The 26,828-nt window shown below is 41.0% G+C and overlaps 2 protein-coding genes and 1 pseudogene across 2 annotated transcripts in view; 1 reads left to right on the forward strand and 2 right to left on the reverse strand.

The window, feature by feature from the left end:
• LOC130220585 (uncharacterized) overlaps positions 1-5,867 on the reverse strand; it is a 32,152-nt gene extending 26,285 nt beyond the window's left edge. Inside the window, exons 1-2 of the mRNA XM_056452817.1 lie at positions 5,164-5,867; positions 1,833-2,985 (exon numbers count right to left, since the gene is read on the reverse strand). Of these exons, the coding sequence (XP_056308792.1) occupies positions 1,833-2,899 (1,067 nt within the window). The 5' untranslated portion in view covers positions 2,900-2,985; positions 5,164-5,867. The remainder of the gene's footprint in view (positions 1-1,832; positions 2,986-5,163) is intronic.
• Positions 5,868-15,018: 9,151 nt separating this feature from the next.
• On the forward strand, positions 15,019-19,870 carry LOC130221646 (uncharacterized). Its single transcript, XM_056454206.1, has 2 exons — positions 15,019-16,168; positions 19,379-19,870. The coding sequence occupies exon 1, from the start codon at positions 15,269-15,271 to the stop codon at positions 16,163-16,165; it is 897 nt and encodes a 298-aa protein (XP_056310181.1). The 5' UTR covers positions 15,019-15,268; the 3' UTR covers positions 16,166-16,168; positions 19,379-19,870.
• A 3,702-nt stretch (positions 19,871-23,572) lies between these two features.
• Positions 23,573-25,694, reverse strand: LOC130220586 (uncharacterized; annotated as a pseudogene).
• Between the last annotated feature and the right edge of the window lie 1,134 nt (positions 25,695-26,828).

Raw genomic sequence — 26,828 nt, forward strand, 5'->3', positions numbered from 1 at the left:
TCCCGCCTGGTCCATAGAGCATATGAGGGGAGTACGAGATCAGGTGGTTCTCGAGAGCTCCCCGTGGTAAAAGAAAAAAGGAGGAGAAGGGGTGGATGGGGGGTTTCTTCGGAAAACGAAGATAAGAGAGTAGTTCTAGCTAGGCTACTTATAGTGAGTTGGAGTTAATCTGATTGGCTAACTAGTGAGTGTAGATGAGTGGCCAGCTGCGGTCAATCATATCACGTGCTCCTCTCGAAACTAGTTTGAAAACTTCACTTCAAGAGTTCACACTTAGATATTGTTTGACAACTGTTAGCAAGTTTGGCATGCTGTCCCGGGAGAGAACCCTGAGCTCGGAGATAGGTGAGCCCAGGGCTCCCGCCTGGTCCATAGAGCATATGAGGGGAGTACGAGATCAGGTGGTTCTCGAGAGCTCCCCAAATGCAGGAGACTCGGGACAGCAGCCGTGTATTCGAAGAAACTCCCCAAAAGGCTTGGAAGGCTATATCCGGCTGCTGGATATAGTGGTTTTACAGAAAGAAAGGTAAAGGGGGCTCCTGTGGGAGCAAAGAATGATACGGACTCCTGCGGGAGCCCGAGCAGGGTTGGCATGGGCTATGAATACTCCTGCGGGAGTAGATTCGGGGAGACCCCTGCGGGGGTTAGAGCCATGGGATGGACAGGAATCCTGCTGGGGTAGTTAAAAATGGGGAAGGGGACTTGAGGACTTCAGCTGGATAAGAGGGGGGTGAAGGGGGCTGGCGTGGGGCAGGGATTCCAAGGAGTAGATTGCTCAAGGAACACTCCTTGCGGAGATATAGCTGGGAGGTGGCAGCGCTATATATAAATATATATGTATATATGAAAATATATATATATATAAATATATAATGGGGTAATCTAGTGCCTTGGGGGGGGGGCGATTTTTGGACTCCTGCGGGAGTCGAAGCTCCTGGGCACTCCTGCGGGAGATAGAGCTGCATTTGCCATCTCCAGCTGGAGTCGGGAAGAGGAAGGGCAGGTGAATGCCCCAGCTGAAGGGTGAATGGCTGTTGGGCGATGACCCCTGCGGGGGTCGATGCTCGGGACCACTCCTGCGGGAGTTAGAGCTTGAGGGTGACGGCACTATATATAAATGTATATTTATATGCGTGGGTGCATATATATATACATATATATAAATGAAATAAAATAAAGGAAAGGTAAATGTGTAAAATAAATGTTTAAGAAAATAAAATAAGCTAGGGCCGGGGAGGGTCGGTGACGTGACTCGTGCTCGTGTCACAGCTCGGGGTTGGTTGAGCTATTTTGGCCAGCTCCAGTAGGAGTCGGGAGAGATGAGGGGGAGGTGAAGACTCCTGCTGGAGGGTGACGGGCAGAATGGTGCTCTGGGGGAGTTCCTGCGGGAACAGAGCGTGGTGGTGGCAGCGCTATATATAAATTAATATTTATATGCGTGGGTGCATATAGATATGAATTTATATAAATAAAATCAAAACAGAGAGAAAAATAAAGGCAATATTATATGTCATTGCTAAAATGACTTATAATATGTAAAAGCTAGGGTTGGGGGAGGGGCTGTGAGATGATTCCTGCGGGAACCGAAGCTCGGGGTAACACTCCTGCGGGAGTCAGAGCCATGGGGGGGGGCAGGGTCCTACAGAAGTCAGGGAAAGGTGGAGGGGTGGTGAAGACTTCTGTGGCAGCGGCCAGGGGGGGCGGGGTGACAGGGGGTGTCTGGGCGGGAAAACTCCTGCTGGAGTTAGGTGCGTGAATAGGGAGAGAAAGCTGAGTGCGACTCAGAGCCAGAAGGAAGAAGGGAGGGTTAGGTGGCTGGGTCGTGCTCGCGCCCTTGGGTGGCTGAGGAGCTCCTCCGCCCTCTGGAAGCTGGGATGGCTGTGTCTAGGCTTATCCCTGGATTGGGCTCGTGCCCTTGGCCGCTAGGTTTAAGGTGTCTGCTGGTGAGGGTCCTTTGGGCTTCCTTTAGATGGCTGTGGCTGAGTCGAATGTAGGATTTGAAGGCGTCAGAAGACCACCTTCCTAGTGTTTGTATGTGTTGTTGAGATAGCCCTTTGTGTGCAGCTGTGGTGGCGGCTCCTATTCTGAATGAGTGACTGGAGTATGATCCTGATGGGAAGCCTGAATGGTGGAGGACTGCTTTGAGGTGTTTTTGGAACCAAAAGCGTGTCACTGGGTGGTGTGCGTCATCTATGAAAAGGGGGGCTAGGGGACTTAAGCTTAGTGTTTTTCTATATTGTATGTAAGCTAGGAGTGTTTGAAATGGGCTTGTGGGGGATGGGATATTGAATATGTAGATGCAATGTCCCTTTCTGGATTGATCCGTTTTACTTTGCTTGATGAGGAAGGAAATTGTTTCCTCGTCAATCAATGTCAGATCTGCGATGGTGGGGTGAATAAAGGGATCGAAATTGGAAGTTACTGCAAATTCGGAACATCTAAGAAATCCGAAAAAGGCTAAAATAAACATAGCATCTAGAGTGTGGTCTGTATGAAAGGATAGGTAGCCTTTTCTGAGAGTGGAAATGCATTTGGAGAGTATATTGTGTGTGATGGGCAGTCTGGTGTCTGGGAGGGGGGGATGGGTTTTCTGGATGCCCTTAATGAGAAGGCTGGTTTGTGAATTAGCAATAGAATCAGAAATGGAGCCGTACATGAGTTTGTGAAAAAATTGAATACCACTTAAGTAACTCTTAATAGAGTTGGCTTGGATGTGTTTATTTGAATGTAGATATGTGATGAATGATGTGATTGTAAGAAGGGAGAAATTAGGGAATGTAGTGTTGTATAGGGAATGAAAGTGTTTGAATGTTTTCCATGCAGTGAGATATGATTGTAATGTTCTTGGAGCTAAGGCCTGCAGAATTAGAGATATAGATGTTTGGTGCAGATTGTGCATGGGATGATTTATTGGAATATCATCTCTGAATATGGAGGGATGGGAGTCGGGTGTTGCTCCGCCTCTGGCGCCAATAGCCTGAATCTCTGAAAATGGAAACGAGAGAGAGAGTCAGCAATTTGATTATGAAAACCAGGAACATGTACAGCAATTATAATGAATTGTTTTTTGGCTGAAGTCCAAATGAGGCGACGGAGAAGCGGCATTAAGGCGGGAGAGTGAGAGCGTCCTCTATTGATGCAGTGAACAACGGCTTCATTGTCACGATGGATGAGAATACTGGATGCAGATCATTCAGCTCCCCATAATAAAGTTGCGACTACTATGGGGTATAATTCAAATAGTGCGGACGAATGTTGATGAGAGGGAATCTCCGTCATTTGTGGAGGCCAATCGGAGGCGAACCATCGACCTTGGTAATAACCGCCGAATCCTACGGAGGGGGCGGCGTCAGTGTAAAGATGGATATCTACGGGGGAAGAAATTAAATCATTGTAGAAGAATGAGCAGCCATTCCAGCACTTAAGGAAGGAAATCCAAAGGCTGAGTTCGTTGCGGCAGGGATCGGATAAGGGTATGTTTTCGTCTAAACTGTGAGCTGATGCTGCGAGTTGGAGGAGGTGAGTGACAAAGGGTCGTCCTTGTGGTATGATGCGCATGGCGAAATTTAGGTGTCCTAATATTGACAGCAGTTCGCGCTTAGAACATTCTGGTTTCTCCAAAAATAATGAAGAAAGAGAAATAATTCGATCTATTTTCTCTTTAGGCAAGGATGCTTGAAGTTTTTGAGAGTCTAAATTGATGCCTAAGAATTCTATGCAGGTACTAGGGCCGGCGGTTTTTTCCTCCGCGAGGGGGATACCAAGTTTAGCAAAAACTGCTTTTGTGGTCATTAGGTTTTGAGCTTGTGGAGTATTTGGGGGAGAGATGATGAGGAAATCATCTAGGAGGTGGACTACGTGTGGGATTCCGTAGTTATTAGCGAGAATCCAGCATATGGCTTCTGAAAGCATGTCGAATATTTTGGGGCTACTTCTGCAGCCGAAAGTTAAACGGACTGCGAAGTAGAATTGAGATTTCCAATTGATGCCAAAAAGATGCCAGAACTTGGGATGTAAAGGCATGATTTTAAATGCTGACGTGATATCGACTTTAGCGAGCCAAGCGTTGCGGCCGACGAGTTTAATTAAATGGATTGCATGGTCTATGTCGTGGTAATTCAGAGAGAATTCGTCTGGTGAAATGATGCTGTTAATGCTTGAAAATGCGGAATTATGAGGAGAAGACAGGTCAATTATTAATCGTTTTTTCCCGGAAAATTTTCTGGTTGCAACTCCGATTGGGCTGATCCGATATGTGCTGAACGGGGGGGCAAGAAAGGGACCGATCATAAATTTATTATCGATCTCTTTCTTGATTAATTTCTCCACCACTTCTGGTTCAGCGTTGGCGGATTGTAGATTAGGACATGCGAGGTTATAGGAAGGAAGAGTCGAAACACCTGGGTGGAATCCGTTAGACAGACCTGAAATGAGAAATTCAGAAAAGTTAGGATCAGGGTGCAATCGTAATTCAGAGTAAAGGTTAGAAATATTGACAGGAGTCGACAAGTAATTTCTTTGTTTTTTATTAGCTCTCAAAACTTGGCAAACTACACGTGCGTGTGCGCCGCCGCAGTAGTTGCAGATATGTATAAATTTGCAAGGATTGCGGAAGCATCTTGCTATGTTAAAATTATTGCAGGTTGCAGAAGAGGGAGGGTTATGGGATGAAAGAGGAGGAAGTAGAGCGGGGATAGCAGAGGTAGAGGGGCGGGGTACATAGCTGGTGGATCTTGGGTTTTGTAGTTCTTTATCTGCGGAAGGGATTATGAAGGGACAAGAAGTGGTCGGGTGTGTATTTGAACGGCAGACCGCGCAGGAAAGATTGCGGCATCCTAAGAAAACTCTGTTGTGGAGATCGGTGTCCATAGCCCCCCAATATGGGCATTGATTCCACTGAGTGACGCGAATGGCGCATTTTGCAGAGAATAATTTATGGTATGTGTAAAAATGTGTTCCCCCATAGCCTCCTATGGGGAAAAACTGAGCAGATGGTTTCTGTGTAACGTGCGAAAGCTATGTGGAATTCAGCTATTGAAAGTGTACGAGGTTGTGAGCTAACTGATGATTTGAGAGTAAAGGTAAATTCGCCGCAATCCACCTGTCGTTCTGCCGAGGGAGGTGCTATGGGTGAAAGGAGTGTAGAAAGGTCTATGTCGGCACCTGATAGGATGAGGTTCTTGATGACGTTGGAGATCGGAGTTGGTTCCAGGACTGGAGCATTAAGCGGAATGGGAAGGGGCGTGGCTGTGGTTAGGGTGAAGGGGGGTCGTGCGGAAGATATGTTAGGAGGGATGGTAGACTGTTGGGGAGGATTAGTAAAGGATGTGGGTGCTTGGTGTATGGATGTAGAGGAGAAAAAAGAGGGGATATTTGCAGAGGGAAATTGAGTAGGCAGAGGAAGAGTGTTAGGATTTGTAGGAAAAGTTTGAGTAGAAATAGGCTGGGTTGAAGAATGAGGAAGATTAGATGAGAGAGCGAAATGGGGAGGGTTGAGAGTGGGGGGGAGAGATGGAAGAATAGGACTGGAGTTTTCGCTAGAATGTGGAGCTGGAGGCCAGGGGAAGGGGGTAGAAAGTCCTGGAGTGGCGTAATTGTCCGGTGGATTGTCGGTGTTTTGGAAGGTGGTGTTAGAGGGAGCAGTTTGTCCTGTAACTTGGGATGGTTTTGTATTGCTTTTTCTGGTTGCTTTCTTTGGAGGTCCGGGGAGGTTTCTTGCTTGCTGTGCAGTGGTGGGTTGAGGATAGGGGGTGTGGCGGGAGCGAGCAGCTCTGTTGTCCTGGGGGGGCGGAGTTGGTGACGGGATGGTTTAGTAGAGTTTTAGTAGTTCGGATTTATTGCAGCGGCTGGGGATGGAAATTCCGGCGTTTATGAGGGTCTGGCGAAGTTCAGAAATGGTCATCTTGTTGGAGGTGGGGGATGAAGATCTGGCGGATGCGTAAGATGAAGCTGGAGAAGGTAGGTTGCGATTTGGAGTGATAAGAGAGGGAGATAGCGTGCGGCGTAGGGTCCTTGTAGCTGTTGAACGAATAGGCCTTCGGCCTCTTATGGGAGCCTCTGAGATTGGTTGGTTTCCGGTTGGAGCTTGTTGTTCTTGTGCTGGTGTTTCTGGGAGAGCGGCTGTATCAGATCTTTCCATGTTGCTGTTGTTGGTATGATGAGATCTTTATACTGCTTTGCTGTGTCCGTTGAAGATGAATTTCTGCTGTTGCTGCTGCTGTTGTTGTTGTAGTTGTTGTTGTTGTTGTTTGTAGTTGTAGTAGTCAGGGAAGGTAGGGTAGTAGGTATGGTTGTAGATGTTTTGAAGTTGAAGATTGTAGAAGAGCTGGGTCTGTGTGCTTTCTTCGGAAAACGAAGATGAGAGAGTAGTTCTAGCTAGGCTACTTATAGTGAGTTGGAGTTAATCTGATTGGCTAACTAGTGAGTGTAGATGAGTGGCCAGCTGCGGTCAATCATATCACGTGCTCCTCTCGAAACTAGTTTGAAAACTTCACTTCAGTGAAATCGAAACAAGATGTTTAATCGGCCATTCAATTATTAGGTGGTGATATATTAATTATTTCCTAATATATTAATTGATGTATTTTCTCTAGTAAAACTCTCACCACACCTAAAGACACTGTTCAGATGTTGTATTTCAGACATTTTTCAAGTTTTTGTCCTCGGAGAGCTCATTTGTCTTATAATAGTTTCTCACAAATCTCATCCAAAGTATTCTGATTTCTGAGATTGTTTATGTGAAAATAATTGCACACCTTAAGGCCCGTTCACACCAAGCATGATAACCATAAATTAAAAGGTTCCAATAAATAGTATTCTATCCACACTGTCCAATGATATTGAACTGTTTATTTTCAGCTGCTTTTGGCTTGGAATTACCCCCTTGTAACCAGCAGATGTCCTCAGGGGCGCTATTCGCACATCTGACCAATGAATCCAGGTCGTGTATAATCAATCTAATCTAGAATTTAGCGATTTCTAACAAAAACAACACAACATATTATCAAAGGATGTGTAAAGGAGGCAACTCAAAGATGCCAATACAAGCACAAGATATCTGAGGTGCATTTATTAGTATACTTCAATTGTCTACTCTCCTTGCATAACTTCTGTGTAGTTTTTAATTATTAATTCACAAGGTATAACCAAATGTTTTCAAGAGGTGGTGTGAGCTCTTCTGTTTTACATTCAGATCGATTTTTAGAATGATGTCTTTACCATACATGATAATTATAAAAATAATGATAAAGGGATAGTTAACATGAAAATGAAAAATTGCAATTAAATTCACCCTCATATCATCCAAAATGTAGGTGACTTCAGCAGAACAAGATTTTTTAGCTAAATCCTTTGTCCTTTGTGATTCAAATAATGATTTGTGATCAAAGCAACAGGACTACATTGAATTACATTCACACATGCACTGAGAACTGTTTGACTATTCTTTGGATTAAAGCTAACAATATTGTAAATAATGTTAAATTTCTCACACAGACCGATCATTCAGCGTATCATCAGGAGCCACAGGGATTGATTTGGATATGTTTGTGTGTATATTTTTAATCTTAAAAACCTGTAACCATATGAATCACCAAGCACTACAGATTTAGCTAAAACCCTTTGAAGAAAAAAGTCACCTACATCTTGAAAGACACATGGGTGAATAGGTAAATTTAGATTTTGAGGTGAACTATGCCTTTAATGATCCTTTTAGAATGTTCATAAGCCAATCAGAATCAAGCATTCAACATCCCAGTAGTATAAACCTGATTGAACGTGTTAAACTGAGCTGGGAGCCTAATCTCTTGTAACTAGAGGAAAGCACAAGCAATTTAGTCCGATTATTTAAGAACTTGCCAAGGGTGGGTGGGTGTGATTGATGGGTGGATCTTTCAGCAGACTGCAGATTTTCAAGTGTGTCTGTCTACTGCTCATCCATCCAGGCTCTCAAAGTTCTTCTAGTTATCCTCGGTTAACGGATCTCCTGCTCATTAAATGTGGATTCTTGTGACTAATTACCTGCTCTTCCTGTGTCTTCAACTATCATTTCTCTCTTCTCCACTTTTTGATGATGTGTAAATATGGAATTATTGGCGAATTGATCGCAGTCTTCTGGCCTGTCCACTGTGGTCTCCTCCCATTAATCAAAGATGACTGCAGAAGGACCAAAATCCATCACTCGCCTGCCACAAGACAATTGTGTGAAGGAGCCCAGTTCATCCCAACTCACTTATAATCAATGGAGTATATATACACACACGCACACGCACACACACACACACACACACACACACACACACAAAGTTGGTTAGATAGAAGGATGTAAAAAAGCATGAGAGACACTAGAATCAAAAATTAGAATCGCATGTGTAGAGGTAAGTCTATATAAGCTGCTACTGATACCTCTTAATTATAGAGCCAGATCAGGTTCAAAAATGAAAATATTTAGAAAATATAATTCATATATCCACAACACAATTCACATTTACAAAATCCAATTCAAAACGCAATTCAAAAACACAGAAATCCAATTCGTAAATTTAAAACATGATTCAAAAATGTGCAAATACAATTCGTAATTTAAAAACACAATTCACAAGTACACAAACCATATTCGTCAAGTCAAAACACAATTCATAAATACACAAATCCAATATGTAAATTCAAAACACGATTCAAAAACACAAATCCAATTTGTAAATTTAAAACATGATTAAAAAATAAGCAAATCCAATTCATAAATTCAAAACATGATATAAAAGTTCACAAATTATATTTGTAAATTCAAAACACAATTTGTAAATACACAAATCTAAATCATAAATTCAAAACTCGATTTAAAAACACACTGATCCAATTCAACAATTCAAAACATGATTCAAAAATATGTAAATCCAATAAGTGAATTCAAAACACGATTTAAAAACACACCAATCAAATTTGAGAATTCAAAACATGATTAAAAAATATGTAAATCCAATTCGTAAATTGAAAACACGATTCAAAAGTACATAAATTATATTTGTAAAGTCAAAACACAATTTGTAAAAACACAAATCCAATTCGTAAAATCAAAACATGAGTCAAAAATATGCAAATCCAATTCGTAAATTCAAAACACGATTAACAAAACACAAATCCAATTTGTAAATACAAAATACGATAAAAAAACACAAATCCAATTTGTAAATTCAAAACACAATTCAAAAGTACACAAACCATATTCGTAAATTCAAAACATGATTCGTAAATACACATCTAATTTGTAGATTCAAAACACGTATCAAAGACACAAATCCAATTCATAAATTCAAAACACGATTAAAAAAACACAAATCCAATTTGTAAATTCAAAACACGATTCAAAAATATGTAGATCCAATTCGTAAATTCAAAACTCAATTCAAAAACACACCAATCCACTTCAACAATTCAAATCATGATTTAAAAATATGTAAATCCAATTCATAATTACAAAACACACAAACCATATTCGTTAAATCAAAACACAATTTGTAAATACACAAATCCAATTTGTAAATTCAAAACATGATTCAAAAGTACACAAATCAAATTCGTAAGTTTAAACCCTGATTCAAAAACACACCAATCCAATTTGTAAATTTAAAACATGATTCAAAAATATGCTAGGTCAATTTGTAAATTCATAACACGATTTAAAATTACACAAACCATATTCGTAAATTCAAAACATGATTTGTAAACATGATTCGTAAATTCAAAACACGTATCAAAAACACAAATACAATTCGTAAATTCAAAACATGATTAAAAAAAACACAAATCTAATTTGTAAATTTAAAACACGATTCAAAAGTACACAAACCATATTTGAAAATTCAAAACACAATTTGTAAATACACAAATCCAATTCGTAATTTCAAAACACATTTCTAAAACACACCAATCAAATTCGACAATTCAAAACATGATTCAAAAATATGTAAATCCAGTTCGTAAATTCAAAACACGATTCAAAAGTACAAATTATATTCGTAGGTTCAAAACACAATTTGTAAATACACAAATCCAATTTGTAAATTCAAAACATGATTAAAAAATATGCAAATCCAATTTGTAAACTCAAAACACGATTCAAAAGTACACAAACCATATTCGTCAAGTCAAAACCTGATTAATAAATACAGAAATCCAATTCGTAAATTCAAAATATGATAAAAAAAAACAACACAAATCCAATGTTTAAATTCGAAACATGATTTATAATTTACACAAATCCATTTTTTTTACTTGTGAATTCCCGAATTGTGTGAATTGTGTTTTTATTTTACAAATTAGATTTTGTAAATGCATATTGTACTGTGCATGTATGAATTTTGTTTTATAAATGTATTATTTTTGAGACTGATCTGGCTCCAAACTTAACCAGCCATTGCCTTTATGTATGAATTTCTGTCTTGCTAAATTAATTTAAGAAAATATGACACTGAGAAGAAACATGTATACACAGTTATGAATAAAACGAGATACATTATTTCCCATAGTTGTTTCCCATGGATTTTCCCATAGGTGTAACTATAATGCACATATGATGTTATTTTATGACGCGATCAAAATGCCACAAAAATAGCAATCCTAAATAAATAAGTTAAAATATGGTAATATGTTAACAATATCACGTTATGAAGTCTTCAAATTCTGATGCTATCTTTACTTAGAAATAATCATTGCAGTTATTGGATATTATCTGAATTACCTCTTCGATTTGTTCTAGACCATTAAACACAACACTACAGTGTGTTTGAAGCTAGTCTTTCTTAGCTAAGAACTCCAAACATAAATTCTGTTGGCCACTTCGGTGACTGACTGGGCACTCAGGCAGAAAGCCTTCAGTTTTGGACACTTTATTTTTAAAATAACATTTCCAGATTGCTGCTGACTCAGCATTAACAGTGCATATAACACCATGTAAGAAAATAACTGAGTCAGAGTACATTGGAGTTAATGTTCAATACACTGTATGAAGAAAATCTACTGTACTGTAATTATCAGAAGTAAAATGTGGCTCTCTGCCCAGCTGGCGCCCATAGTTCAACACAGAGAATAGAGAGCGTTCCCTTTTCAAGCTGTTATGAGATGAATCAGTGGGATGGACACAGATTTAAAGAGCCTTTTAAGCCAGAAAGCGATGTTCCCGTGTTGGACATAATCAGTGTTGTTTATTACTAAAAGAAACAAGGACTGCTAAACATTTCGTGAGAATAATAGCAAGCGAAAAGAAGAAAAGTAAGACATTTAAACTAGCACTCGTTGAACCTGACGAGTCACGATAGGTTAATTTGTTTTTCGACTTTAAAGGCCTTGGAAATTTTAATTGGGTCCAGTGGAGATGTGAGAATTTGATAAAGAAACAAACACACACAAAAAAAAGGACAGAGTAAGAGAGAGAAAAATCTGAGAAGGCATGAGCCTGGCGAAATACTGATTGTTGTGGCACTTCCGTTCAAGTCTGAGGTGTCTAAGAGACTGCAAAGAAGAGAAACTGGAGACTTGAGGGAACAGACACCCACATGAGATTGAGTTTGAGATATACGCAAGCAAACAACAATGAAGGATGTAAGCTGAGGAGAAAATCCAGGAGATAGAGAGAGGAATCAAGGACACAGTTCTGCCATATGATGGAAAACAGATTGTTTTCTTGGATGAAAACGTCCTCCAATTTAGTCTGTATTTCATCAAGGCATTTTGAAGGAACATCTGCGAACACCCAAGCCCCATCTAAATAGGTCTGTGTATTATATGTACATTCCCATTCATCTAGATGGCAGTTTTTTGGGCTGGTGCACACCCCAGGAGGTATGTGACCTGGAGATCTTTGCTTCATTGGGATTGGAAAACATGTTTTTTTATTTTTTCTAAAGCCCAAGAGAAGTCTTTATCGCCAAGTTCCCCCAACTAGGAATGCATCATTACAGTGGCATCCACCAAAACTTATTTAATGACTTGTGCCAAGGACACTGCAACCTTTTTAGGTTATTTTATTATTATTGTTTAGAATTATTTATAGTTTACTTTTACTTTCACTTTTTAGGTTGAGCATTGAAACAACATGCATAACAATAAACTATGTACCACTTTATTCTGATGGTCTAGTTGAGTATTAGTAGACTGTCTGCTTAATATCTGTAGATACTGCTCCTTCAACAGATATTTAACTGACTATAAGAAACTTAGCAAGTACATGTCATCTTACACTAAGCCTAACCCCAACCTAACAGTCTACTTATAATCTAATGAGAATTAGTTGACATGTAGATGCAATTTAACTTAAATTCAACAAACAGACCATCAAAATAAAGTGTGATCATAAACTAGCTTAAAATTCATTTAAAAATAGCTTGATTTGAATGTTCTTCAAAACATTTAGGCCGTGGATATTTCTTGGTGGTTTTCAGATATGCTTACATGTCGTGCCTTTAAGCATTAGTTAATAGTTCAGACACATTGGTTGCACTGAGGTTCCATTAATGTATTTACTAACTTGAACTAATAATGAGCAATATTTGGAAAGGATTTATTAATTGTAGTTTGTTAATTTCAACATTTATTAATACATTATTAAAATCTAAAGATGTGCTTGTTAACATGAATGCACTATGAGTTAACAATTAATGCCAGACTGCATGATTTTCAAAGTAGTCGTGTCACAGATGTTTTCACACTGCATGACTATCTGGTTATGCATTATGTCGATGCTTTGTTTACACTGTTGGATGGATCGGCAACAGGGGGTTCACACTGCATGACTTTAAAATAGGAACAATTGCAGACAACTTTATCCAAACCACGTCTCACAACCAAACAAGCGCGAGAAGTGAAATGGAAACAATGCGAGGTCACATAATGTATATTTCGCTATTAACTACATATTTGAAAAGGAAGGCTTTAGCTTTAGAAAATGTACTTATTTTGATCTCCTGGCTTTTGAAGAGAATTAGCAATTTCTCCTATTTTTTTTACTTTTCGACTCGATTGTGGTATTGCTCAGATGATGCCTCAAACAGACACGGTGCTGCTGCCAAATTTACTCTAGTTTTTCCTCCATTTCTTGGGTTCAAATAAACTGAACATGATCGCTTTTAACCTCCCGCTGGCCTGCAGATACCCACACTAGTGAATGCTGCTCTATTATTGGCTGTAGGTAATGCCAATAATTATCGCCAATGTTATTTTAGTTGAAACTCATTTCACACTGCATGATCTGAATCGCCGACAGCTCCAGATATTTAGCATGCCAAAAACTGTATATCACGGGCACCGGCAACTCATAGGCGTTTCTCTTATATCGCGTCCTTGATAGTTCATTTTGTGTGATTGTCACTCATGAATGAGCACTGATTTACGTGTGATTTCAGGCATTTGTAGGCGATTTCTCAAAACCTGTTGGCGAGTCCAAATCGGGGCTAAAATCATGCAGTCTGAACTCGGCAAAACAGGACTAACAATTAACAACCGTATTGTCCTTTATTAACTTTAGCAAAGATGAATAAATACTGTAATAAATGCATTGTTCGTTGTTTGTTCATGTTAGTAACTGCATTAACTAATGTTAACTAACTGTGCATTCACACCGAAAGTGGTGAGAGCGTCAAAGTAGCCAGAAGTAATTAATTTTCAATGGGGTGATAAGCGGTAAGAAGTGGCGAGGAGCGGGGTGGCGCGTCATTGCCAGTGTGGGAGAGTTGAAATCATGTCAGCTTTATGGTAATGAGCTGTGACGCAGTTCGGCAGCAACCAATAGGAATGTTGAGGTCCACTGCTTGAGAGGAGTACAGACCACAGTTGTTCCCAAGGGTTTGATTGTTGCTGTCGCCGGATTTCCAGTTATTTACAATGTTTTCTTAAAGGGACATACATTAAAAAGTTACTGGTGAGATACTGATGTGCATTCATGTTATATATACAGTTGAAGTCAGAATTATTAGCCCCCCTTTAATTTTTTTTTCTTTTTTAAATATTTCCCAAACGATTTTTAACAGAGCAAGGAAATTTTCACAGAATGTCTGATATTATTTTTTCTTCTGGAGAAAGTCTAGTTTGACTTATTTCGGCTAGAATACAAGCAGTTTTTACTTTTTATGAACCATTTTAAAGTAAAAATTATTAGCCCCTTTAAGCAACTTTTTTTCCGATAGTCTACAGAACAAACCACTGTTATACAATAACTTGCCCAATAACCCTAACCAGCCTAGTTAACCTAATGAACCTACTTATTTCTTTAAATGTCACTTTAAGCTGTTTAGAAGTGTCTTGAAAAATATCGAGTCAAATATTATGTACTGTCATTATGGAAAAGATCAAATAAATCAGAGACTAGAAATGAGTTATTAAAACTATTATGTTTAGTAATGAGTTGAAAAAATCTTCTGTCCGTTAAAAAGAAATTGGGGGGAAAAATAAACAGGGGGTGGGCAAATAATTCAGGGGGGTTAATAATTCTGATTTCAACTGTATTTTGTTCTTTAAAAAAAGCTTGAATCTTATGATAACTATAATGACTTCAGAATATTTCAGACATATGGACACATATTGGATGAAGGAGCAAAGCCACATCACACACAACAACCTAATCTTCCATTGTTAAATTAATTTGATAAAAAGTGTGCAATATTTTCCCGCTAGAAAGCACGTTTTTATGCGGGAATGTAAGTGATTTGCTGATGTGCTGCAATGGCCCCTTTAAAAACGAGATCAATGTAGCGAATTTTTACACTCTCGCCACCGAAGCTGTGAAGAAATGAACGCTGTGGGAATATAAGCTGTTGGAAATTATGTTTTAGGTATCATTTATAAGTTCTGTGTTAAAGCTTATAATACATCAACACCAATTAAATTATTTCAAACAGCAAAATTATTATTTATAAGGAAAGTTCTAAATTTGAAATTTCTAAGTTAGATCCACTATTGGATGTTGTTGCCATATTGTTGCCATATTGTTGCGTGTCGTTTTGTTTGGAGCTCGCTGCGTTTGTTTGGAGTTTAGATTCGCAATTTACATTTTATCATAAAATACCTCCTCATTCACTAAATATTTATCTCTCCTACTTGGGGTGAACAATCCCCTAACACACTCATACAAACAAATCTACTTTTAAACGTTCTGTCTCTCGAGCATCCGCTTGGTGTTTGTAGCTTTAGCCTGCTAGCACCGCTGGTCAGCTAAAGCTACCAACCTCTTTCACTCACTAATTTTCTCACTTTCTGGCTTTGCTCTTCACCTTGTACAATGTCGCTTGCGTGTCTGTCCTTGAGTGCAGGAGAGGCATCGATGGAGGCGCTGGAGCTGGAGCTGGAAGCGGTGGAGTCCCAGATTCGCTCGCTGGAGACGAAGCGAGAGGGCATCAGAGCACTGCTCTTAACCCGTACTCGCTCGTCTGAGGTAAGTGTCCGATACAACGACAATCTCCCAGTTTCTTCAACCCCGCGTGTTTCTCTGTCCAGGCCCAGCGCACCGAGGACGCGGTGCACCCAGGCGTCGTTCACGCCGACTCCCGGCTACCACGGCCCCTGGGTGCAGCCGCGTAAGGTGCTTGCCAGGTCCCGGGGCAGAACGTCTCCTCCTCCGGTGTTCGAGATCCCCACGGAGAACCGCTTCGCCCCTCTCCGCGAGACGGGTCGCGATGTTGCCATCATTGGCGACTCAATCGTCCGCCACGTCCGCTCCACTTCATCCAAAGGTAACAAAGTACGCACTTTCTGCTTCCCTGGTGCCCGAGTTAAGAATATTTCTGCACAGATACCTACTATCCTGAGCGCTGCCGAGAGCCTCGGTGCCGCCGTCCTCCACGTGGGGACGAACGACACCGGGCTCCGGCAGACGGAGATCCTGAAGAAGGACTTCAGGAGCCTGATCGAGACGGTTCGACGCACTTCGCCCGCCACGCAGATCATCGTTTCTGGACCGCTTCCTACCTACCGCCGAGGAAATGAAAGGTTCAGTAGACTTTTTGCTCTGAATGAATGGCTATTAACATGGTGTGAAGAACAGAAATTGCTCTTTGCCAATAACTGGAATCTTTTCTGGGAGCGTCCTAGGCTTTTCCGCGCTGATGGGCTGCACCCCAGTCGAGCTGGAGCTGAACTCCTGTCGGACAACATCACCAGAACACTTCGCTCTATCTGACTAGTAAGTAAAAATTCACAAAATTCACAATTTAGCCACACAGACTCCTATTCGTCCCACATAAATAACAGTAATGCATACCTAGCTAACCCCATAGAGACTGTGTCTGTTCCTCGCATTATTAGATCAAGAAACAAACGTACTGTGTGCTCCAGAAATAATCTATTAAGAATTAAACCAGAAAAAAACACTAAAAAGTGAAAATACAAATTTCATGAAGCTTGGTCTCCTAAACATCAGGTCACTAGCACCTAAAGCACTTATCATAAATGAAATAATAACAGATAACAATCTTAATGCACTCTGTCTCACTGAAACCTGGCTGAAACAAAATGACTATATTAGTTTAAATGAGGCAACTCCTCCAGGATTCTTATATAAGCATGAGGCTCGTCAAACTGGTCGTGGTGGTGGAGTCGCGTCAATCTTTAGTGATATTCTTAATGTTAATCAGAGAAACGGACTTATGTTTAGCTCCTTTGAAGTACTAGCGCTTAATGTTGTCCTTCCAAACACTATGCAAAAACCTATGTTATCTCTCGCTCTAATCACCATATATAGACCTCCAGGACCCTATGTCAATTTTCTAAAAGAGTTTTCTGATTTTATCTCTGACTTACTAGTTAAAACTGATAAAATACTAATTGTAGGAGACTTTAACATCCACATAGATGACGCTAACGACACATTAGGGCTCGCGTTTACGGACTTGCTGGTCTCACTAGGAATAAAGCAAAATGTTATTGGTCCAACTCATCGCCTAAAGCATACACTAGATCTAATTCTGTCTTATGGAATTGAGGTCACTAATGTAGACATTATACCACAAAGTGATGATATTACAGACCACTACCTCTTACTATATAAGCTGTGTTTACCTGAAATTAGCAGATCCGCTCCGATATATCGCCCTAGTAGAACTATTGTTCCGTCCACTAAAGATGAATTTATAAATAACTTACCTGATCTTTCTCTACTTCGAAATGCACCCGCAAACGCAAATGACCTTGATGTAGTAACCAGCAGTATGGATGCCATCTTTACTAGCACTCTAAATACTGTGGCACCCATCAAACTAAAAAAGGCTAGAGAGAATAAAACTACACCATGGTATAATAGTCATACCCGCGCTCTCAAAACAGCAGCCCGTGCCCTGGAACGTAAATGGAAAAAAACTAATTTAGAAGTCTTTCGAATTGCATACAAAGACAGTATGTCCAGCTATAGGAGGGCTTTAAAATCTGCCAGGGCTGAGCACCTCCGCAAACTGATAGAAAATAATCAAAACAATCCTAGATTCTTATTTAACACCATCGCTAAATTAACAAATAATCGGTCATCTTTGGAACAAAACGTTCCACCGCAAATTAGTAGTGATGACTTCATGAATTTTTTCAGTGATAAAATAGAAGGCTTTAGACAGAAAATAGGAGATATTAAACTTTCTGCACAGAAAATAGGAGATATTAAACTTTCTGCACCGCCGTGTCCAGTAAACACGTCTCTGAATCTAAATAACCTACAGTGCTTTAAAATCATAGAACAGGAAGAGCTAGACAAAATTATAAATAGCTCTAAATCAGCTACGTGTATATTGGACCCAATTCCAACAAAGTTACTGAAAGAATTGCTACCTGTTATAGGAGAACCTCTTCTTAACATTATCAACTCTTCTTTATCTTTAGGCCATGTTCCAAATCCTTACAAGTTAGCTGTTATTAAACCTATTATTAAGAAACCACAACTGGAACCCAGCAACTTAGCTAATTATAGGCCTATTTCAAACCTTCCATTTATATCTAAAATACTAGAAAAAGTTGTTTCTGCTCAATTATGCTCCTTTCTGCAGACCAACAATGTTTTTGAAGTGTTTCAGTCAGGTTTCAGAGCTCATCACAGTACAGAAACTGCATTAGTGAAAATAACCAACGATTTACTCTTAGCTGCTGACCAAGGGTGCATCTCGCTATTAGTTCTACTCGATCTTAGTGCGGCATTTGACACCATTGACCATGGTATCCTTATTAATCGCTTAAAGTCTACAGGTGTCCAGGGACATGCCCTACAATGGTTTAAGTCATACTTATCTGACCGTTACCAGTTTGTAAATATAAATGGACAGCCTTCACAAATCAGCCCAGTAAAATACGGGGTGCCTCAAGGATCAGTTTTAGGCCCTTTACTGTTTACAATATACATGCTACCCCTGGGAGACATTATTAGAAGACATGGGATCAGCTTTCACTGCTATGCAGATGATACTCAATTATATATTTCAACTAAACCTGACGAGACGTCTAATCTGTCCAAGCTAACTGAGTGTATTAAAGATGTTAAAGACTGGATGACCAACAATTATCTTCTCTTAAACTCAGACAAAACAGAATTATTACTTATTGGGCCTAAATACTGTACACAGCAGATCTCACAACTCGACCTACAATTAGAGGGATACAAAGTTAGCGTTAGCTCTACTATAAAAGATCTGGGTGTCATATTAGACAGCAATTTAACTTTTAAAAATCATATTTCCCATGTCACAAAAACTGCTTTCTTTCATCTGAGAAATATCGCTAAGTTACGAAGTATGCTATCCATCTCAGATGCAGAAAAGCTAGTCCATGCTTTTATGACTTCTAGGCTGGACTACTGTAATGCACTGTTTGCTGGCTGCCCAGCATCCTCTATTAACAAACTTCAATTAGTACAAATGCAGCTGCCAGAGTTCTAACCAGGTCTAGAAAATTTGATCACATCACCCCAATTTTATCCTCCTTACACTGGCTGCCTGTTAAGTTTCGTATTGAATTTAAAATATTGCTTCTTACATATAAAGCTTTAAATAATCTAGCTCCTGTTTATCTAACCAATCTTCTGTCTCGCTACAATCCAACTCGCTCTTTAAGATCTCAAAACTCAGGGCTTCTGGTAGTACCTAGAATAGCAAAGTCGAGTAAAGGAGGTCGAGCCTTCTCATTTATAGCTCCTAAACTCTGGAATAGCCTTCCTGATAACGTCCGAGGCTCAGACACACTCTCCCAATTCAAAACTAGATTAAAGACCTATCTGTTCAGTAAAGCATACACTCAGTGCACCACTTAGGGGGCTTCCACACAGTTATAGTTATGCATCTTGCTGATATACACTGTGAACATCAGCTACGCTAATTATTTTCTTTATTCTCCATTTCCACCTGGGGATACTCTTCCCGAGGCCCCCAGACTATGCAGAGTCACTGATTCGATCCAAGACCAACGACGAGATGATCCCAAGGTTTCCATATCCTGGACCTGGCCGAATCCTGAACAACTACTGCGATGGTCATGGAGGAGTGGAGAACATGAGACTGTTTCCTATGACGCTCCAGAGACAGACGAGTCTTCGCTGAGGCCAGCTTCCAGCCTCCGCCACTGAGACTGCAGCTCTGCACAAGACGTTTGGCCAGCGGAGAAATTAAAATGGTCGTGCCCAACTGAGTCTGGTTTCTCTCAAGGTTTTTTTTCTTCACTTCCGCCTTTAGTGAAGTTTTTTTTCCCTCTCCGCTGTCGCCACTGGCTTGCATGGTTCAGGATCTGTAGAGCTGCGCATCGTTGGATTTGCTCTTCAGTGTTTGGACTCTCAGTAGTGATTATTAAACCACACTGAACTGAGCTCAACTGAACTGAACTTGAACACTACAAACTGAACTACACTGTTCCTATTTACTGTGACCTTCTATGTGAAGCTGCTTTGACACAATCTACATTGTATAAGCGCTATACAAATAAAGGTGAATTGAATTGAATTGAATATTGCAACATATGATAAAGAACCGTAAAAAATAAAATTTTCAATTTTGTTTTTACAGCACTTCAAGTTAAGCAATTTTAAGAAAAGAAGAACAGTCAAAATTTATTTTTTATAGATCTATCATAATGCGTGCAGTAGAGGGTTAAAGGAAATTAGTTTACAGTTATATCCTCTATCTAAGACCTAAAACTGGTGAGGTTACGTATATGAGCAGATGTAACTGGCCAGCATACTGACTCTAAGCAACTTCGGCTAAACGATGAACCATTAACTGAAAATAAGGATTTATTAGGTTAATCGATCTAAATTACAACCTATAAGGTGATCAGCTTGAATTAGATGAATCTAAATTAAAATTATTATGAAGTGGCGTCAGCTAAAATTTTGAGCTGGAAACGAATTAAAATTAATTTTTTTCGCATGTGCTAAAAAGGCTCACATGCATTTAACCTTTACCCATGCTGTTAGTTCCGTCATTGGACTAATAGACGGACCCTGACAAAGGCAAAATGCTATTTTTTTTAAAATGAGGTCTAAAACATGTTGAGCTTATTGTACAATTTGTAACACTTTCAAAAATGGTCAAATACGCATTAAATTGGGTCACTTTTATAATAAAAACATTAAAAACAATCATAAAAGACTCACCACCTACTGACCCAACATATGATTATTGTGGGATGTGCTTGTTAACATTAATGCACTATGAATCAACAAGGACTAACAATTAACGACTGTATTGTTATTGTCTAACATTAACAAAGATGAATGTGTACTATCACAAATCTATGTGTTTCATCACCCACGGATAGCAGAGTCTGTTTTCTCATTCACAATAAAAAAAACTGAACTTTGGTACAAGAGCCATGTACCAATAAACACCGGTTATGACTGAAATCATTGTTGGCATCCGCTTAATTGTTATGACTGGATAATCTAAATTAACTTTGATACATTTTTCTTGTTGTTAACCATTGCTGACAAATCGTATATATGGTTATTTCTCACAGTCACATGTTTTAATTAAAACTGTTTATGCATCTTCTTTGTGTTATCTTTGTTACCGCTGACAAAATCAAGAATGTTTCTGTTGACAAGATTAACACCGTCTAAAGCAGAAAACAGATGTACAAAGAAAGAACAGATAGCATATGTGCGGAGAGCAGAACTGAAACAAAGACCTACAGTATGTGAGGATGTTGAGATTTGACAGGCACATGCTCCTCCATACATGAAGAGGAAATGAAAGATGAAGGGAATCGGGAGAAGTGGAAAGACCCAGACTGGCAGAGATGACACCAAGAAACGGGGGGATGGGTGAATGAGAGATGCAATGTATCGATTAGATTTACTGACTTGGGAGGCTGTGCATGAGTTAGAGGCAGAATACTATCTGTGAGGCAGTGCTGCAGGACAGATGTGGCAGGGTGAGATTAGGAGATAAGATTAGAAGGCAAATCTAAGAGAGTTTGTGAGAAAGATAAGTAAACTTTTTTTATGAAGTGAGCAAGTGAAGAAAAATGAATGGCATTGACAGCTGTTAGAGAAAAGGTAGAGATACAATAGTAGTGAGACTGAGGAATCACAAACCAACTGTTTTCATCTAAAGATGTGTATTAAACTGAAATACTGCACACAATATAACACATTTGTGAATAAAGCACTGTTTCAATTCAGTGAGTCAAAGAAAACAAAATCATCACTACCTGGTAAACTGGAGCCAAATATGCCGACAGCTAGCTCTCTACAAATTTCACATGGTCACCCACTGAAGCTAAGCAGGTCTGTGGAAAATGGGATTTCCCTTGTGGACCAAAGCCAGGTTGCTGCTTGAAGTGTTAGTGAGACCAGCAGAGTGCGCTCAACCTGCGGTCTGTGTGGGTGCTAACGCCATAGTACAGTGAAGGGGACTCTAAACTGCTCAGTGCTTGTGGATGAGCCGTTAAACCAAGGTCCTGACTCTCTGTGGTCGTTAAAAATCCTAGGATGTCTATCAAAAAAGTGTAAGGGTTTAACCCCGGCATCCTGGCCAAATTTGCCCACTGGCCTCTGTCCCTCAAGGCCTCCTAACATACATCCATATCATAATTGGCTTTATCACTCTGTCTCCTCTCCACCAATCAGCTGGTGTGTGGCCTGGCACAATATGGCTGCCATTGCGTCATCCAATGTGGATGAGGAGATACCCCCCAAAATGTTTCAAGAGTTCACACTTAGCTGATGATCCATCAAAAGCTTGTTTGGCATGCTGTCCCGGGAGAGAGCCCTGAGCTCACGGGATCCTCAAGCCCGGGGCTTCCTCCCGTTCGCAGAGAGAGAGGGGAGCTTGAGCTCGGTGGATCTCAGAACTCCCCGGCTGCAGTAGCTGAGGGAACATGTGAGAAAAAAGGGGGCTAGACAAGAGCTTGATTTTTATGTGTGATGTATATCTTTGGATGGTGGGAGGAAACCGGAGAACCCAGGGAAAACCCACACGGACACAGGGAGAATATACAAACTCCTCACAGAAAACACCTACCAGCCTGGCAGGACCAGGGCCGGCAGTGTTCTTGCTGTGGGGCTAACAGTGCTAACCACTGGGCCACCCTGCCGCCCGATCTATGGTAAAGGAGGAGAATGGGGAGGAAGGGTGGTGGAGAAAGTGGACTGAAGACTGTGGTTATTTATAGTAGCTTAGGGCTTATATGATTGGATGATAATGATTAATACGAGACCGGCTGTGATAAATCATAAGCACGTGATCTTCTCGAATTTAGTTTATAAATAAACTTCACTTCAAGAGTTCACACTTAGCTGATGATCCATCAAAAGCTTGTTTGGCATGCTGTCCCAGGAGAGCGCCCTGAGCTCAAGGGATCCTCGAGCCCGGGGCTTCCTCACGTTCGCAGAGCGAGAGGATAGCTTGAGCTCGGTGGATCTCAGAACTCCCCAAAATGCAGTATTTAATCGCTCGGGACAGCAGCCGCATATTTAAAAGAAATAAAACCCCCAAAAAGCAAGGAAAATGGAGCTATATCTGGCTGCTGGATATAACATGGAAAGGAAAAAAGAGGTTCTTGCGGGAGGCATTGCATAGGGAGGGCTAAGAAGGGTAAGGAGACTGGAGCTATATAAGGGAGTTGGATGTAATATGGCAAGATGAGGAAGAAGGGAGGCTCCTGTAGGAGGCCTGGCGGGGAGGGCTAGGGTGGGCTTTAGTGGGGACTGGGTGTTATGAGGATCTGAGAGGCTGAGCATCCAGCTGTAGTAGTGTAGGATAAGGTTGTGAAAAATGCATGAGGCATGCTTGGTAGGGTAAGGGAAGACGGGGATAGTCGTGAACTAAGGGGGTGGTTGGGGGATTTAAGGAGTTTATGAAGAGACTGGAGGTGGCATGGAAGGGGGCTGTAGAGGGTAGGAAGCGATATGAGGGGGGGGAAATCCTGCAGGAGTTAGAGCTTAGGGAGACCCCTGCAAGGGTCGGAGCTTCTTAGTTTTAGCAGGAAAGAAATTTTGTAGCGGGGTGATAGAGGTTGAAAGGTAAGGAGAGTAAGAATTAGAAGCGGAAGAAGGAGCTATTACTAAATGAGCTACTGAGGGAGAGAGAGAGGGGGGGGGCACGGGGGGATTCAGGTTTGCCTAGAACCTTGGGGAGGGAGTGTGGGGGTTGGGAGGATGGTGAGCTTCCCTGAGGTGGTATTTACTTAGGCGAATGTAGGATTTGAAAGCTTCAGAGGACCAGCGACCGAGGGTCTGGATCTGATGCTGGGAGAGCCCATTTAAGGCTGCTGTGGTGGCGGCGCCAATGCTAAATGAGTGGCTGAAAAACGGCTGAGGGGAAAAACCTGAGAGGCGGAGAACTTCTTTAAGGTGTTTTTGGAACCATAAGCGAGTTACTGGACGGTTAGCGTCATTAGTAAAGAGTGGGGCTAGTGGGTTAGCCTCTTGAGATTTCTTTAGATCTAGAAATGCTAGGAGGGTTTGGAAAGGGTGGGTGGGGGAGGGTATGTTGAAAATGTAAATAAAGTGTCCTTTGTGGAATTGATCTGTTTTGCTTTGTTTGATAAGGAAAGAAATAGTTTCCTTATCTTCCAAAGTTAGATCTGAAATAGTGGGGTGGAGTGATGGGTTGAATTTGGATACAACTGTTAATTCTGAGCATCTGAGGAAGTCGAAGAAGGCTAGGGTGAACATGGCATCTAGGGTGCGGGCTGTGTGGGAGGAAATGTAACCTTTACGTAGGGTATGAATGCATGAGGAGAGGATTTTGAGTGTGATGGGTTGTCTAGAATCGGGGGTGGTGGGGTGGGCTTTTTGAATACCTTTAATAAGGAGGGGGGTTTGCGAATCGGTGATGGTATCAGAGGGGGACCCGTGGATTAATTTGTGAAAAAAATTGGATCCCACTGAGATAGCTTTTGATTGAACTTGCTTGGATGTGTTTTGCAGTGTGAAGGTGTGATATGAAGGAGGTGATGGATAGGAGAGAAAATCTGGGAAATGTAGGTGATGAAGGGTGTGAAAATGTTTGAATGTGTTCCATGCTGTTAGGTATGAATGGAGGGTTCTGGGGGCTACAGCTTGTAAGATGAGAGATAGGGAGGTTTGGTGGAGATTGTAGAGGGGCTGGTTTATGGCAATATCATTTCTGAATAGGAAGGGACAGGCGTTGAGTGGGGGTCCGCCTCCGGGGCCAATAGCCAGAATTTCTGAAAGGATTTGGTTGCGAGCAGAGTTGGAGATGGCTGGAGGTTTCCCAGGCTAGAGCATTATTCGGAGGAGGGAGGGCCGTTGCAGAAGACAGGCTGAAAGGGGGGCGTGTAGAGGAAACTGGAGTAGGGAAGGTGAAAATATGGGCGGGGTCAGTGCTTGAGTGAGCAGTGGGAATATAGGAAGAAAATAGAGGAATATTAGCAGGAGGAATTTGAGAGGAGAAATTCAGGTTGAATGGGATGGGAGCGGAGGTAGATGGCTGGAGAGAAAAAGATAAAGTTTGATTTTGAGGAGGGGCAAGAGGAGCTGAAGAAAGACAATGAAGTGGCGCATTAGAGGTAGAGGTGAAATGAGGACTGATAAGAGAGCTGGAGGGAGGGGGGGGGGGGCAGGAAAAAGGGGTGGAGTTAGATTGAGGAAGAGGGTGAAAGGCAGGGTTTTCTTGAATGGAGTCTTGGAGCGGGAGAGTGTGTGACGTCATCAGAAGTGGCCGGGTTTCCTGGTGTTGCGATCTTGATGGGGAGTGGCTTGCTGTGTGTTTTTGTTTGGATTTCCTCTTTTCTTGTAGCGGGCGGGAGGCTTGTGTATATGAAGTAAATCGTGAACTATTTCTCTGTGTGGCTGGTCTGGCAGGAGGGCTTGTGGAAGGATGAGAGTCCGATGTTGCGTTGTGGTAAAGCTTGAGGAGTTCCAGCTTATTGAGCAATCTGAGTGCGTGAATTCCGAGTTCAACGAGGAGTTTCCTGATTTCCATGACTGTGATTCTCTTTGGTGAATGGACGGAGGAGGTGGCAGATACATAAGATGAGGTAGGTGAAGTATTTTGATTTCTTGAAGTGAATGGAGCTGGAGATCTGCGGCGGAGAAGTCGATTGGATGTGGAGCGTGTTATATGTCGGCCTCTCATGGCAGCCTCGGGCTCGGGTTGAGAGCCTGGTGGTGCTTTGAGAAGTTGAGTTGCGGGAAGAGATTCAATGAGATTGGGGTTATCTTGCAGGATGTTGGTTTGTTGATTGTTTTCCTGAGTGTTGATATTGTCGTTGTTCATGATGTAATATTCAGTTGAAGATAATGGTGGTAAGCAGATGATGATGCTGATGATGATGACGATGATGGTTGTTGTTGAAATGCTAACGTATGGAGTTTGTTTGCTTGCTTGCTTGCTTGCTTACAAAGAGTTGCTGGAGTGCAGTTGTGTGCAGAGTGGTCTTCCAAATGAAGATAAAGTGGACTGAAGACTGTGGTTATTTATAGTAGCTTAGGGCTCATATGATTGTATGATAAAGATTAGCTTAATATGAGACTGGCTGTGATAAATCATAAGCACGTGATCCTCTCGAAATTAGTTTATAAATAAACTTCACTTAAAGAACTTTGAGTGTCCAGAAAAGCACTATATAAATTTTAAGAATTTATTTTCATTTAATTTATATCCAAAAGGAAAATGGAAACCACTGTTTTTTTCCTATTATAAATGACTTGCTTCTTAGGGCTGGGACAAACCAACCCAATTGGCTTCACTGGTCAGTGTTGGTCTAGTGTCATACTCAACTTATTCTGTAAGCTCTTTTTTCTGTGTTTGTTTCTGGACTTCTGATTAATTTGCCTAAGGACAGAATGGCTAGGAATAACAATAACGGTAGAAAACAGTCAAACTACTTGCATTACAAACTAATGTGTTTATAGATATACATAAAAATAATATAATAAGAAAATCCCAGTTCGCAACATCAATCAGGCAGTTTTTAGGGCTAAAACCCAATGGATGTGAATTCAAGCCAATAAGGTTTAAATGTATAAAAAAAAATGTAAATAGTTGCCGGCAGCTAGCTCTCTGCAACTCTTACATAGTCTGCTAGATTGCTGCCGGAGGTGGTGTTAGTGAGGCCAACAGGGGGCGCTCAACCTGTAGTCTGTGTGGGTCCTAATGCTCAGTATATTGACGGGGACTCTATACTGCTCAGAGAGAGCAGTCTTTCCGATGAAACGTTAAACCGAGGTCCTGACTCTCCTGTGGTCATTAAAAATCCCATTTAACCCCGGCATCCTGGCCAAATTTGCCCACTGGCCTATGTCTATCAATGGCCTCCTAACCATTCCCATATCATAATTTTCTTCATCACTGTGTGGTGTGTGGTCTGGTGCAATATGGCTGCCGCTGCTGCATCATCCAGGTGGATGC

The sequence above is a fragment of the Danio aesculapii genome, chromosome 3 (assembly GCF_903798145.1).
Source record: "Danio aesculapii chromosome 3, fDanAes4.1, whole genome shotgun sequence".
In the NCBI taxonomy this organism is placed as follows: Eukaryota; Metazoa; Chordata; class Actinopteri; order Cypriniformes; family Danionidae; genus Danio; species Danio aesculapii.